A 14,790-nucleotide genomic window follows, 5' to 3' on the forward strand; every position below is an offset into this window, starting at 1 on the left:
TAGTTAATGCTGTTCTTTCCCATTTTTTCTACTGTTCTCTGATTTTTGATTTTGAAAATCCCACCGAATTGCACTTAGAAACGAGGAGATTTTTTCTTTTGGCCTCAGGAGAAACAGGGCAACAACTTTCTAATTAGAAGTTAGAGGATGAGGAAGGACCATATAAAAATTGAGATTCTTTATTTTGTGATACACTGTATTGTCACTCTCAAAACTGGTACAAGGGATTTTTGAACACATTTTGAGCATTTTTTAAACTGAAACTATATCTCTAAGACGAGCGGTTGATGAGATAAAGCCTGAATTAGGACTTACAGGGCACCCTGTATATACAAGACCTGTACAGCCCCATCAAGCGGTGAATTAGTGAAATGGAAATTCTCATTTCACCTGCCGTCTGCTTTATTGAAGGGTCTTTGTTTTTGACGGCTCTTTATGCTCCGAAGAAAGAACTGAACTTGCGAGACAGTTCAGTTAGTGGGCTTCTTTCACACGGAACCGTTCTGAATGAAAATTTCTGCTGTCGTCTGCTTCATTTTAGGTTATTTGTTTTTTTTTTCACCTCCCCTTATGCCTCAAAGGAATAACTGAACTTGTCAATCAGTTCAGTTTTGTGAGCTTCGCTAGTAAGGAGATGTACTGTATGAAAATGACTGCTTCTTTATCATCACCAAGTGAGTCGTCTTTAATTTTGAAAGTAGATGGCAGCACAACCAGAATGAATCAACTACAAGTTCATCCCAGTAGCCTATTGATTTCATGTAAATTGGCCAAGTAAAAATCGTAGAGGGCGCATTGCTCTCTGGAGTTTTTCTTATCAGAATTTTTTTTTTTGTAAAAAAGAAGTCAAAGCCGTCTGTATTGATGAGTGTTTGTTTACAGTTTTGTTTACATGCTCAATTGGCTTACGTAGACTAAATTGGATGGTATTTCACTTTGGATCACTGTGGTACTGAAAGTAAGTATTTGAAACCATGAACGTTTCTATAATTTGTTATAATTTTTGTAACCGTTTCCCTAATAATTCATATTAATTAAGTTAATTAAAGGAACATTTTTTTTAAACAGTGAATCTATAGTTCTCAATCGTGTTGCCATGTGGTCTCCCTGTGGTCCTGGGCTATTCGGATGGGGGGGGGGGGGCATAAGTAAAAATCAAATGCAAGGGGAGTTGCCGTGGTAAAATGAGGCTTTCAAGTGAAATAGGCGAAAAGGTTCAGCGGTTTACATGGTGAAAACTGGTAACTTGTTATAATTTTTGAGAGAAAGAATGTATGAACACAGTGAGACCATGCTGCTCAATATAACGACGAATCCCTCTACAATGATGTTTTTTCGAATCTCGTTTGGAAATGTCTGCACTCTAATGTTAGACTGCTCCATCTCAGTTTAATGATAATCGCTATACAACAATATATTTTCTTCGTCCGCATAGTATCGTTATATCGAGGTTTCGTTGTGTGTAAAGCTGTGGCTTCCAGTCAAGTACAGGGATTAGTTGTGTGGGCAGCAACAGGCCCGTGGGTGGTTTGTTCCCCCCCCCCCCCGGTTTTCAAAACTACAATAGAAATGGACAAACAAGGTGAATTATGTATCTGCTGTAAATCGAGCAAAGGCAGCTGAGAATGAAGTGTTGGCATCTTCAGCTACGAGTGGAGTGGAGCAGAGGCAGACGTCTTCATCTACAAGTAGAGCAGAGGCAGGCATCTTCAGCCACGAGTGGAGTGGACAGGATCCAGGCATCTTCATCTGTGGAAGACAGTGGCGGCATGTATGTGGAGGAGGATGTGGAATAGTGGAGGCATGCGTTCAGAGCAATGTGCAGGCTTGTTGGATCATCCTGCATTTTACAGACACAAACTTTTCCATATTATTTGGCTCTTAGGAGGGGTGATCTACCCCTTTGAATCCATGCCATGGGAGAAAAAAAATTCTGAAGAAGGGGGGGGGGAGGCAATGGTAAAAAAAACGTTAGGAAACTATGGTTTAGATCAGTGATTCCCAACGTGGTCGTTAATGCCCCCTTGGGGGCGATGGAAAGTTCCAGGGGGGGGGGCGGTAGAAGCTACGGGTATAACATAGGATCCTATGGGATAGATTTGCTTGGGGGGCGATGGGAGAAAAAAAAATCGGAAGAAGTGGGACAAATAAGGTTGGGAAACTATGGTTTAGATCATTCAAGATGGAAATCAAATGTTTTTCGAGTTATGCTCAATGTTTTCATAATCCGTTTTTTTAAAAAAACGTCAAAGTAAAATATGTGTGTATATAGTATCAATGAATTCTTTCCAGCACTATGAAAATCGTGTTTCTCCATCCAGACCTGGGAATCGGTGGTGCAGAGAGACTAGTGGTGGACGTGGCCCTTTCACTCAAGAAACAAGGCCATGATATCCGTATGGTGACATCGCATCATGATAGGAGCCATTGCTTCAAAGAAACAAGAGACGGGACGTTCGATGTCAAGGTATCAGGAGACTTTCTTCCAAGGAGTATCTGTGGACGGCTTCATGCATTCTTTGCGTATCTGAGGATGCTGTGGGCGGCATTCCACGTGTTATGTTTCATGTCTGATTTCACTCCTGACCTGGTTTTCTGTGACCAGGTTTCTTGTTGCATTCCGGTCTTGAAACTTTTAAAAGCCAAGACGATATTCTACTGCCATTTCCCTGACCAGCTTCTCACGACCAGAAAAAATTGGTTGAAGAAGTTATACAGGTCGCCATTGGACTGGATTGAAGAGAAGACCACAGGAATGGCTGATATCGTGCTGGTCAACAGTGAATATACAAGTATTCATTTCAAATTTGTTACCTATACAATTTCAAAGTTCAAGTGATAGGGTATATGCTCAACCTGTGGCCCTCTGATGATGACTTAAACAACCTCAGACTTAATTTTGTAAAAATGAATCTGTTTGAATGAACGGATCACAAAAGTGACCCGCAGTGCAGTTCTATATCACTTGAGTAGCCAGCAGCTTATTCCCAGATCTTTGAAATGGCTTGTGGCACATTTGCATATCACTTGAGTAATGTGCGACACAGTTCCAAAGCCATTAAGTGGTCTGCAGTACATTTTCAGTTCACTTAAGTGACCCATGACATATTCATAGATCATCTGAGTGACTTGTGGTGTAGTCCTAGAGCATTTAAACGGCAGTAGCATGTTCTCCTTGAATGATCCATGGCACATTTACACAGGGCCATGTCTAGGGGGGGGGGAGCAGGCGGGTCTAGTGCCCCAAGACACTGGACCAGAATAGGTGCTGAATTCACCCTTTAACTGCTCCTACATGCAAGGGGCACCAAAATTCCGACTTGTCCCAGGTAACATAGTATCTAGTTACACCCCTGCATTTACAGATCACTTGAATGATTCAGAGAACAATAACAAATCACTTCCCACAGCACAGTCTCAGATCACTCGAGCAGCCCACAGCACATTTATAGATCATTTAAGTGATCCATAGCACAGATTTTGAGTGTACATGTGCCACTAACATATTTATGTTCTCAGAGCTGTGTTCTTGCTTGTGCTGGTATCTCTTCCATATTTTGAAGCAAAGATGATGAATGCTTGAATTATTATGTTATCTTGTTGTATAGGTCTGCCTACTGTCTCTCTCTCTCTGCGGAGACATATATATCTGCTCAATATTTTCACGCCCTTCACAGTTTTCGTACAAGAAATAGCCATGGGAAGGGCAGAACCTGAAGGTTTATCCTAAGATCCCCTTTTTGTTAAACCTGCTTGTGTTACTTACTTATTCTGTGATATATAAATGAACGTTAGTAACTATTTTTTTAAAAAATAGTATTAATTGCATTCATATGCCTCATTCTCACATTATTTTGCTAAACTTAATATTACTGGAATATGGAAAAGGACTTTTTTACTTCATTCGTAAATTTTGTTTTTTTAGGGCGCAAATGCATTTTTTATAGAGCATTTCCTATCCTATCAGTTACGAAAATCCCAGCCCTAATAATCAGTAATATAAATTTATTTACTATGCTTTCTGTTTCTTTTACGAACTCGGCCTTAAAACATTTTAATCAGACTATGCCTGTGGGACTTTTTTTCCTTTGAACCGTTTCTGTTTCAATGGCATCACTCGAAATGTCTATTTCTCTTAGCAGATTTTTTTAAAGAGGTGGAATTGATTAAGTGCATTTTTTTGAATTCGAATATTTTGCACTTGGTGTATGGAACTACAATTTTGATACTTTGCACTTTGAGAATACTATCTCTGAGTTTTTACAACACAGTAACATTGCATAGGTTACAGTAGGACCCAGAAACATGCTCCACGATATTTCACCTTCGCTGACTGTATGAGTGACCTGTAATTGAGTGGGTGAATGTGTGAATGAGCAAGTAACCAAGTCAGTGAACTATGAATGAGTGGGTGTGAATGACGGTACGAGTAAACGAGTGACTAGAGGACAGACTATGAGTAACCAAGTGACCAAAGGACTGACTATAAGTGACCTAGAAGTGAGTGGGTGATTGACTATGAATACCCAAGTCAGTGGGTGAATGACCATATGGGAAACCCAATGAGTGATGGTATGAGTTATTAAGTGTGTGTGTGAGTGCATGGTTGCTTTCCTCACTCACTCTTGCATATGGTCATTCACAGACTCATACAGACACTCACAGACACACACTTTGTGACGTATACTGTCAAAGCAGGTGAAATGTCATGGGCCAAGTATCTGGAGCCCTTGCAACCAATGCAATATTGCTGGTCACAAAAACTCACTTGGATTATTCTCAAAGTGGGAAGCATCCGTTTTATAGTGGGAAGTGACTAATATACGAATGATATTTTTTCTTGCATGCATCATATTTCTTCATGTTTAATTATTTTCTCTCATGTTCAATGGTTTTAATTATATAGTGGATTAATTTTTTTTTCCTTGTGCAATATATTTGCTATGAGTGCGAATTGTTTTCATGAAAAAGTAGATATGATCCGAACTAAAGTGTGGTTAAATCCATTCCTTTTTATATAATTCATTGTTTTTTTACGTGAAACAGGAGGGATATTCTACGACACATTCCAGTCCCTGAAAAATATTGAGGTGCAGGTTTTATATCCCACTGTGAGTGATGCTATTCTGTCATATCCAGTTCCTGATGAGGAATCAAAGGATGATAAAAGAAAGATCATGTTCCTGTCGATTAATCGATACGAAAGAAAAAAGAACATATTGCTTGCTATCCATGCGCTTGGTAAAGTATTTTAGTCTTAGATGATCAAAATAGCAAAAATCAGGGCCATCTTAACGAGTTTGGGGAGAAAGCTCCAGACCTGAACATTTTTAGAGCTCCCTTGATATATTGCAGGGGTGGCCAAATTCTTTCTGTTCGCAGGCCAACATAATGGTCAGCTATAGCGTCGCAGGCAGCATCAGTTATGCAACTTCAGTGTATAAAGCCACTCCCCGGATTACAAATACAAAAACAACGCCAAAACAGGCAAAATGCCCAACGAGGTGGCTGATAAAAAGTTGCCCATAACAAATATGGATGTCATATATTTCAAAAATACAGCAACCCCATTAAAAATGCAATTACAAACAATATATATACATGATAAAATATTATACAATGCCCATAAAGAATACATTATTAATTGAATGAATTAGTTATTAAATTAATTTTGTAACTAGAAATAAGAAGTTTGTTAATCAAGAAATTTGCTGTTGGAACAGATAGTTCAAATAATGATCACAAATTTTCTTTGTTACTTGGATACTTTTACATTGTCGCGGGCCACACAAAATCACTTCTTGGGCCAGCTGTTGGCCACCCTCGATATATTGCATTATATATCAACTATTAACATTGTAAGATTTTACATTTGATGATCGAAAGACAAATAGTTTTTGAATGTGATGCATAGATTAAGACATTGTGACATTATCAAAACCTATCTTCTATTATTTCAGGGAAATTGAAGAGTCAGTTGCCACGAGAGCTGTACAGTGAAGTAAGTATGGTCATCGCTGGTGGTTATGACGAGCGTGTGACAGCAAATAAGGAACACTTTCTCGAGCTTCAACAACAAGCGGAACAGTGCAGTGTACTGGAGAAAATATCTTTCATGAAATCACCCGACGATGGAGAGAAACGCATCTTGTATCACGACAGCATAGCGGTGCTGTACACTCCGTCAAATGAGCATTTCGGTATTGTCCCAATCGAAGCAATGTTCTGTTCCAGACCCGTTATAGCTTGCAACAGTGGTGGCCCTTTGGAAACAGTCGTCGATGGCAGGACTGGGTTTCTCTGTGATTCCACGCCAGATGCTTTTGCTGCAAGAATGAAATGTTTTGTAATGGATAAGACGTTATCACAAAAAATGGGTCTGGCTGGTAGGAGTCATGTTCAAAAAAATTTTTCTTTTGATCCATTCACGGAGAATGTGAAGAAAGTAATTGATGCTCTCTATTGACGTTAATGATGTATAGCTATTTCATCAAAGATGTTACGCAAATATAAAGTAAAAATGTGTACTTATATTTTTTCTAATTAGAATTAGGAACAAAAGTTATTTTCTAAATAAAAACCATTTGAATGTTAGAGATCAAACATTCGTTTAACTGGTGGAACTGTCTTGGCTGCCTGTTTGATCATGGTGATATATGTCACCCTTTACAAAAGAATCACCAACAACAGTGACCGCTATAAAAATTCACTGCGAGGAAAATTCACCGACCAACAGTTTCACATGAGTGAGAAAACCAATGATTGATCAAGTGAGTAAGCAATGACCTAGTGAGTCCATCAGAGAGTGGTTTGTGTGTGAGCTGGTTTGCTTGCTTATCTGCTCACTCATACTCAATTGCTTATTACTCTTTCATTCACTTGGTCACTCACCCATTCTTTTAAATGTTCACTCACTAATTGCAAATTTACTGACTCATGTGTGCACTTATTTGCTCATTCAATGAATCAGTTGCTTGCTCATTCAATGAATCATTTGCTTGCTCATTTACTTACTCATTCATAGACAGTTAATTGCTCATTCACTGATTCATGTGCTCACTCGTGTTGAACTGTTGCCAGATAAAAGTGTCTACTATAGCCGCACATGAAATGTTAAGGGGGAAAATTCGAGAACACCATGGCTGAACAGTTTTGAAAGTTTTGGCTGGTCACGAAAACTTGTGTGTAAACATTGGGCCTCTTACTTTCTACCCAAGTTCAGAAACTCATACGTACCTCGAGTCTAAATTTTTGATAATTTTTTAAAGTGATGACCAAACTCATCTGGATGCTTGAAGCATATCAAATGTTGGGCAGCAGGGGAATCTATCTTACCAACTATATTTGTCAAAAGCAGAAATAATGCCTTTTATGGAATTATATTTTTAGCTTCGAATAGATTGTGTAAGTGTAAAGCAGTGGTGCTCTAATTTCTGTCACCTGATAGCTTCCTTGTTTTTTGCAGCTCTCCAGAATATTCTAAAAAAGAGCCACTACTACTGTGAACCATATATGCACCTTGTCAGCATTCACACAACATTATCATCAGCATGGCCCCCACATTTGACGGTAGGGCTCTCCTTCCCAATGAATTTAGTGTGGAAAAACAATGATAAAAATCAGCCCCGGCTGGAGCCTTGTCAGCTCTACCTTTGTGGGGCTGTGATCACCAGCTCAAAGCGACATTCCTGATATAAAAAAAAACCTCAAGGTTGATGACGTTCCCAGGAAGCCATGATGCACACTTTGAGTAGGGTGTCAGTGGTTCAAGTTTCTCGGGAGCTAGTCGTAAATTATCAGAGAACATCTTGAAGGAATGAAATAGTGCTAAAGAAATAAATTAGTTCTGAAACACCACTGGCGAACACATTATTGGTTTATTTGGAACTTGAAATTAAAGTATAATGGCAATTTTTATAATTGCAGGATAGATGGCAGCACCTGTCAAAAAGTAAACATGCATAACCAAAGGCATATTTACAGGAGAGGCCACGCAGGCTATAACTAAGGGCGACTAATGGTCAAGAAAATTAAGAATAGACTGCAAGAAGGGTGGCAAAACTTAATATGCCTCTGCCTGGAAAGTGAGGGCGAAAAATTTGCCACTGTGGTGGTTGAGTGGTCATAGTGACAGACTTCCATCACGAGGACCCAGGTTCGAACCTTTTTGTCACTGGTGGTGGTCGGCTGAAGTTGGTTTTTTGTGGTTTCCATCTTCGAGGTGCTAATGCTAGCCAATCTCCCCATTAAAACAGTCTTGCACAGAGAGCAACAGACCTATACACATACAATCATTATACTTCACTCACTTCTGAAATATAGATGGTAGCAGTAGATACGCACTCAGACTGTTAGGCACAACTCACTAGGTAGCAAAATGCCCATGGCGATAGACCTGAGTTGCGCTGTTTGGAAGAAAAAAAGACCCAGAGAGCATGCAAACATGTGATCAAAACAGTGTGAAAGTCAGTGAATGACTTGGAGGGCCAGGGGATTAAGTCAATGTATGACCTAGAGATTGTGTAAGCATGTGAGTGATCAAAAGAGGGATCAAGTCTATGAGACCACAAGAGTTACCTAGAGAGAGGGGAAGTATGTGAGTGACTCATACAGTGACCACAGAACTTACAAATAGAGAGTGCAAGCATGTGAATGACCAAACAGTGACCTAGAGAGTTTGTACGCATAGGAGTGAGTGAGGAATGAAAAGCGGTATAGTATATGAGGGACAAAAAGAGTGAGAGACATATTGGCAGGGGGCCTGTCTATCAACCTATGGCTGAGAATTTGAATGAATGATCAAGAAAATTAAACCAGAATGAGTCAACAAAACCTCTGTGCACTTTAGAGGGGGGTGATGCTAATGACATGAGAAGGATTATAAAAAAAAAAAAAGTGCTAGATAGAAAAATGTGGGGCTGTGCAATCTGTAAAAAAAGGAGTTTAACAAAACAGACAGATGAATAGGAAAGATGAAACTGAAGGAAGCATCATGCTTTATTCATCACAGCCACTTCCCTAGGAAGGGCATCAACCGCCTTCAATGTGGCCCCTGTTCTTGTGGATCCTCTGCACAACATTCTCTTCGACTGCACAAAACATGACACAAGGAATGTTCATCACAGTCCACATCACTTATCAAACATAAGGGTCATTTGTAGCAAGTTTCCAGTTGCATGGCTAACTCGGTCTCCAGATCTTTGTCCATGTGACTTTTGACTATAGAAATATCTTAAGGTCTATCTGGTGGTGTCTTGAACTTGACTAAATAAAGAATAACATATCATAGACTAATGAACATTTCTTGAGACACGTTTCGTTCAGTCGAAGAGAATATTGTGCAGAGGATCCAAAGTGGGATCCACAAGAACGAGGGTCACATTGAAGGTGGTTGATGCCCTCCCCAACACTTTTGATGTGCACCAGTTCATTAGGCCAAAATATGCTAAACATGTTGGCTGCTGCTGTCAACGGCCACCCAAAACCTTAAAATGCACATCATGCTCAAGAGTCAAGTGTAGTGTATGGTTTGATAGACACCCAGCATCTAATAATGCAGTGGATGCTAAATTTCACAAACCTTCAATTTATGACCATGCTTTTTTTTCCGCAAACTGGTCTTCTGTCCCAAACAGCATGTTATAGAAATAATGTTTAAATCCACTCTATTTTATGAACTCTCATTTCTATTAACTCCCTATTTTACGAACTCTTCCGCTATTTTATTCTTCCAGCCAACTCCGAGTTCATTGTACCCAAAAGTAAACTTCAATTCGGTCATTCTATGTGTCTTGAGAGAAAATACAGGAAGAGGGAAAGGTAGAGGGCATCAATTTGTCATCAACATGAAAATCCACATTCAGTTGTTGGTGGGGTTGACTATAAAGTGAAGATGCCTTGACAACGTAATTTACCCTTTGTGCATTATGATTGGATAAACTGGTGGTTTCAGAAATGACAGGATGCATTAGCTTATATTAAGGCGGGAGTTGATCAAACTAACTGCTGTTCGTCTACTTACCTCTTTGATTTCAACAAAACAGAAAAGATTGTGCTTGACAGTAAATGGGGGGAAAGGAGGGAAGGAAGATTCTAACAGAAATTAATGTGCAAGCTCTTACAAAGACAGAAATTGTCAAAATGTATGGGATTCCAAAAAGTACATTGAGTATTCTAATCAAACACCAGCAAGAGTTCATTTCTGCGGCAAGTGGATCCAGCAGTTCCATCATCCTGAAAATATTTCAGGAAAGCTGTGATTTTCAGAGCTTGAAGAGACACTTGTTGCTTGGCTGAGGAAGAAAATGAGAGGTAGAAATTCCAATCGACAGAAATTTTTTGAAACAAGCAAAATTAAACTTTGAGTATTTCTAAAGATCAGATGGATAGCTACAGAAAATTTAAGAAAAGATATGACCTAACTTTTTGGATACTATGAGGAGAAAGCGCAGCTGCATAACCATGAGTGGAAACTAAAATCCCATTGATTATTGCCAAATGTTATGATGAAGCAAACAAAAATAAGGTTTTTTTTTTTTTTTTTTTTGGAAATTGTCAAATAATTGCAAGCGACCAACTCTTATTTTTTATTTCTCAAATTTGTTTCACCGTCTTCCATTTTCGATTTTAAAAACTAATTATCAAGTGTGTATGGGTGGATAAAAATGAGAGTTGACTGTATTCAATTACTGAATTGTCCCAAAGTAAATTCTATCAGCAGCAAAAATATTCAGAAGATAATAAATTTTACGAATAACACAGTTGGTTTTTTCTCTAAAACTGAAATAACAAATTTTATTCCTAAAGTTGTATGGTATGATAGTACGGCATAAATTACAACCAGAATGGAAAGTAGCGTCACAAAAATGTATACTCAGTAACATTCACTTCACTATTTAAAAAAACCGCTTGAACATAATTTACAAAATTGGAAACAGTCCAGTGAAGTTTTTTTTTTTTTCAAATATGAGGTTTCGTTCGTATGCAATGCGGGGAGAAATATATATAAAAAAACCGCCAAAAAAGCAGATGGTATTATAACGTCAGCCTCTCTAAACTGTGTTGAACTGTTTTGAAGTCCCTTAATAAGGTTGAAACTGTTTGGTCTATGGCACTCATTGCTTGTAAGTCGACCAGATACCCAGCGATGAAATCGAGACATAAAATCACCAAACCTCGCCTGTTAATAGAAAATACACATAAGTGACAGAGCATTTTGACACAATATGGAATTCAAGTATGCACAGAATTGCACAGTCTTATCCAGTTCTAAATATTTTTAGTCATGTTCACTAAATCTATGTACAGGGTAGGCAAAAAGTCTGTGTAGAAACTTTAAAAATTCATAAAAACTGGAAAAATAACTGAAATAAAAAACGGTTTACAGAGTTAGCATTGCTAGGTCACTGGAATTTTTTTAAGAAGGGGAAAAAAATAGCAAAAAACAGAGGATAGATGGCACTGACATACACAAGTCAGAGAAAACATGCAAATAAAGAACAGAATGCCTCCAAATATCATTACAGCAGTGTGTGTTCCACATGACCACCACCACAGGGGATAACACATTGTATGAGAGTCACAAATCCAACAACGGCAGAGTGCAGCAGGTTCACATACACGGTTTACAATAATGAACTGGTTGCGGATTAGGAGTGCAAGTTCTTATAACCGTCTCATTCACATATTTCCATCAAAGTCGCTCGTACCAGCGCCACCTATTGGCTGTTTTTCCCCGTCTTAAAAAAATTCCAGTGACCCAGCAATGTTAACCCTGCAAAAGTTTTTTATTTCAGTTATTTTTCTGGTTTCTATGGACTTTTTGCCCACCCTGTATATAAAGTTTATTTTCTGTGTGTGTGAGTGATTTCATCCAAAAAGTTACTTATTATGACTTACTTTATTATGGAAGAATGAATACAGATACTATCTGTTTATTTGATGTTTCTTTCAAAGTAACTAACGTGTGCAATACATTTTTGCCATTGTTCATACAAAGATGTAACTGCAGATTGCAAGTTTTTTTGTCACATTTTCCTTTCTTTGAACTTGAGAATCGTTGCCCCTTAAGCAAATTCTTTATCGAAGGAAAAAGAAAAAAAGTCATATACAGGGGCAAGATCAAGGGGAATAAACGAGGTATGAAGTATTGGATCTTAAGTCAGCCACCTCGTTGGGCAATTTGCCTGTTGTGGCGTTGTATTTGTATTCAAGTAATCAGCAATCATTGTATTGTATTGTATTGATGTTTTGACAGGCAATCTGACACCAGGAGGGACCTGCGAGTCCTTAAAGGTCTGCATGATTCTTTGATGAGATGCAATCGACCAGATCTTTGGAAGGCCAAATCATCATCACAATGTGCCGGCTCACAGGTCCCTCCTGGTGTCAGATTACATGTCAAAACAGCACATTCCAATACTTTAATAACCTGTTTATTCCCCTGATCTTATCTTCCCCCTCCACATATGTGACTTTTTCTTTGGATAAAGAATTTGCTTAAGAGGAAACAATTCTCGGGCTCCGAAGATGTGGAGCAAGCAGGGACAAAAGCACTAGAGGATGCAACAAAATAAGGCTTTTTTTGTATGAACAATGGCAAAAATACATAATTGCACAGGTTACTTTGAAGGAAACACCAAATAAACAGGTTCTATCTGTATTCATTTTTCCTTAATAAAATAAGTTTCAGAAATTTTTGAACGTAGTGCTATGTTTTTGTTTTTTTTTAAATCAAGAACTTCACATTTCAATAACATGAAGATTCAGGTTTTATCTCCCCCCATTCTAGGTTGAAAACAGTTTTTTTTACCACACATTCTTTTCAAATTAAATACACCCACGTGGAAATTCACAATGCAGTACATGATGCTTCATCTGATGTTGCTCTCTGAAGTCAACTTATGAAATTATCGCAACTGACTTTTTCTGATACAGTACCTTTTATGCATGGCTTTCGACAATGTGCAGTTACAATGTTTTTGGAAACACTTTGTATGCAGTTACAATATTTCCATAAGGACTTACGAAATCCTTGTTTCTCCTCGGCAGCATCTACGGTTTTTTTTTGCGTTCCGGTGCGAGATTTACGGATCCATTAATGTTTATGATGTTATTGGATGACAACTTACATTCTCAGCAATTTCCCTTTTTGAGGAAAAAAAGCTTTCTGTTATTATTTTTTTGCTTTTGATCAGATGACAATCAAGACAATTTTCAGGTCCATTGTCAGAATTTTCCAGGTTCGATAACAAAAACAGGCTTTTTTAAACCAGATTTCTCTGATTTTTTCATGACCCTTGTGAACCCTATGTTATAAAATTATCAAATTTTAGTGATGGAGGGTGGCAAAATCATATTCCTCCTCCCAATTGCAAAAATCTTGGTTATGGCCCTGCTTCACAGAATTTGAAACCATAAACTTTAAATTTTGTTATTTTTGTACAGAATTAAATAGATTGTTTTGCTCATCACATTTCACCAAATTATGGATCATTTTCACAAAAACAGAACCCTATGAAAAAAAGTCTGAACAGACCCCGAGAAAGCTTTGAATGAACAAGGGACAAATAATAGAGGTTTAGCTCCACAGACTAGAATAAGTAAAATTTCTCTAAGGAAGAAACACTACATTTTTAGGACAATGATGAACCAACATTGTATGGTCATTAACCAGAAAAACTATTTTTTACACGAACTTGGTATGAATGAATAGCATTATCTTTATGTCACACATAGTCACTAGTGCCGAACATTAAATTTTAAGCCAACCAATATGGTTGTTAGGTGTCCATTTTCCAGATTTTGTTCTACAATAGGAGGGGGAAATCACAAACCTTTCATTCTGCGACACAGATGAAGGAGTGTTGACAAACTCTCCGATGAGTAGACACAGCACTTGAAGGAGGTGGAACGGCTTCCTCACCCTCATCCAACACACGTCCTTGGTACGATACATTCTGTGGTATGTGTTTAGAAGATCGGTCATAGGCAGACCGATACGTAGGAACATTTCATACACCCACTTCAGATGGCAATTCATTGTACATGATTTGAATTCAAGATATTTGACGATGAATGCTGCAAAGATGATTAGAATAAAAGCATTAATATGTGCTAGCAACTATAATGCATTTAAAAATATTCTAACTACACAGAAGTTGAGATTTTTAAAAATCAAAACCAAATACAATTTAAGGTACAAGTTTGTAATTTTTTCTTCTCAATGCAAACTTTTATCGAAAGAAATCCAACTTATGCAAAAATATTACATATACAGATGTGCCAACTCTTTTGGGATCCAGAAATTTCCGAGGGAGAGGAGGAAAACCCTCCCTAATCGATCTGATTTAAATAAAAATAAAATTGAGGAAAACATCCCCCCCAAGCAGCTTCTGCACAGCCCCTGATGATTCTGTGTAATCTAAGGTGATTATGACGGCATGAAAGAATTGCAATGAAGGGGGGGGGGGAAATCTACATATATACTGAAGTTAGCGCTGTGACGAGCGAGGAATTTGCACGAGTTGGTTAATTGGTTTTCGAAACATTATGCATGAAAAAAAAAAAAGTCTTTAACCAGTCAACTGTCCAATTAATTTCTCCAAGCGTTACCCGCAGTGCCCACTTTTTTTTTGAAAATGTGCGCGCTTTTCCTCTTTTCTTGGAAGTTTGAAATATTAAAATATTTTTTTTATAGCATGTTCTTTTATAGCTCGAATGTGTCGAGACATAATATGACACCCTAAAAGTGGGGAGGGGCGGTCATAATGTCCTGTGACTAAAAGAAAT

The 14,790-nt window shown here is 38.2% G+C and overlaps 2 protein-coding genes across 3 annotated transcripts in view; one reads left to right on the top strand and one right to left on the bottom strand.

The window, feature by feature from the left end:
• The first annotated feature begins 842 nt into the window (after nucleotides 1-842).
• On the top strand, nucleotides 843-6,596 carry Alg2 (alpha-1,3/1,6-mannosyltransferase Alg2). 2 transcript variants are annotated; one of them, XM_089237872.1, is made up of 4 exons: nucleotides 843-958; nucleotides 2,293-2,792; nucleotides 5,047-5,241; nucleotides 5,961-6,596. In XM_089237872.1, the coding sequence occupies exons 2-4, from the start codon at nucleotides 2,297-2,299 to the stop codon at nucleotides 6,464-6,466; spliced, it is 1,197 nt and encodes a 398-aa protein (XP_089093998.1). In that variant the 5' UTR covers nucleotides 843-958; nucleotides 2,293-2,296; the 3' UTR covers nucleotides 6,467-6,596. The 2 variants fall into 2 exon arrangements, with proteins under 2 accessions (XP_089093998.1, XP_089093999.1); XM_089237873.1 differs by lacking the exon at nucleotides 5,047-5,241 and having other exon boundaries at nucleotides 849-958.
• A 4,170-nt stretch (nucleotides 6,597-10,766) lies between these two features.
• Nucleotides 10,767-14,790, bottom strand: part of Nup154 (nuclear pore complex protein Nup154) — a 57,675-nt gene continuing 53,651 nt past the window's right edge. The window contains exons 35-36 of the mRNA XM_089237874.1: nucleotides 13,836-14,079; nucleotides 10,767-11,179 (exon numbers count right to left, since the gene is read on the bottom strand). Of these exons, the coding sequence (XP_089094000.1) occupies nucleotides 11,035-11,179; nucleotides 13,836-14,079 (389 nt within the window). The 3' untranslated portion in view covers nucleotides 10,767-11,034. The remainder of the gene's footprint in view (nucleotides 11,180-13,835; nucleotides 14,080-14,790) is intronic.

This window comes from Pholcus phalangioides, unplaced genomic scaffold (genome assembly GCF_987345545.1).
Source record: "Pholcus phalangioides strain wild (caught in Gottingen) unplaced genomic scaffold, Ppha-v1.0 ptg000010l_1, whole genome shotgun sequence".
Classification (NCBI taxonomy): domain Eukaryota; kingdom Metazoa; phylum Arthropoda; class Arachnida; order Araneae; family Pholcidae; genus Pholcus; species Pholcus phalangioides.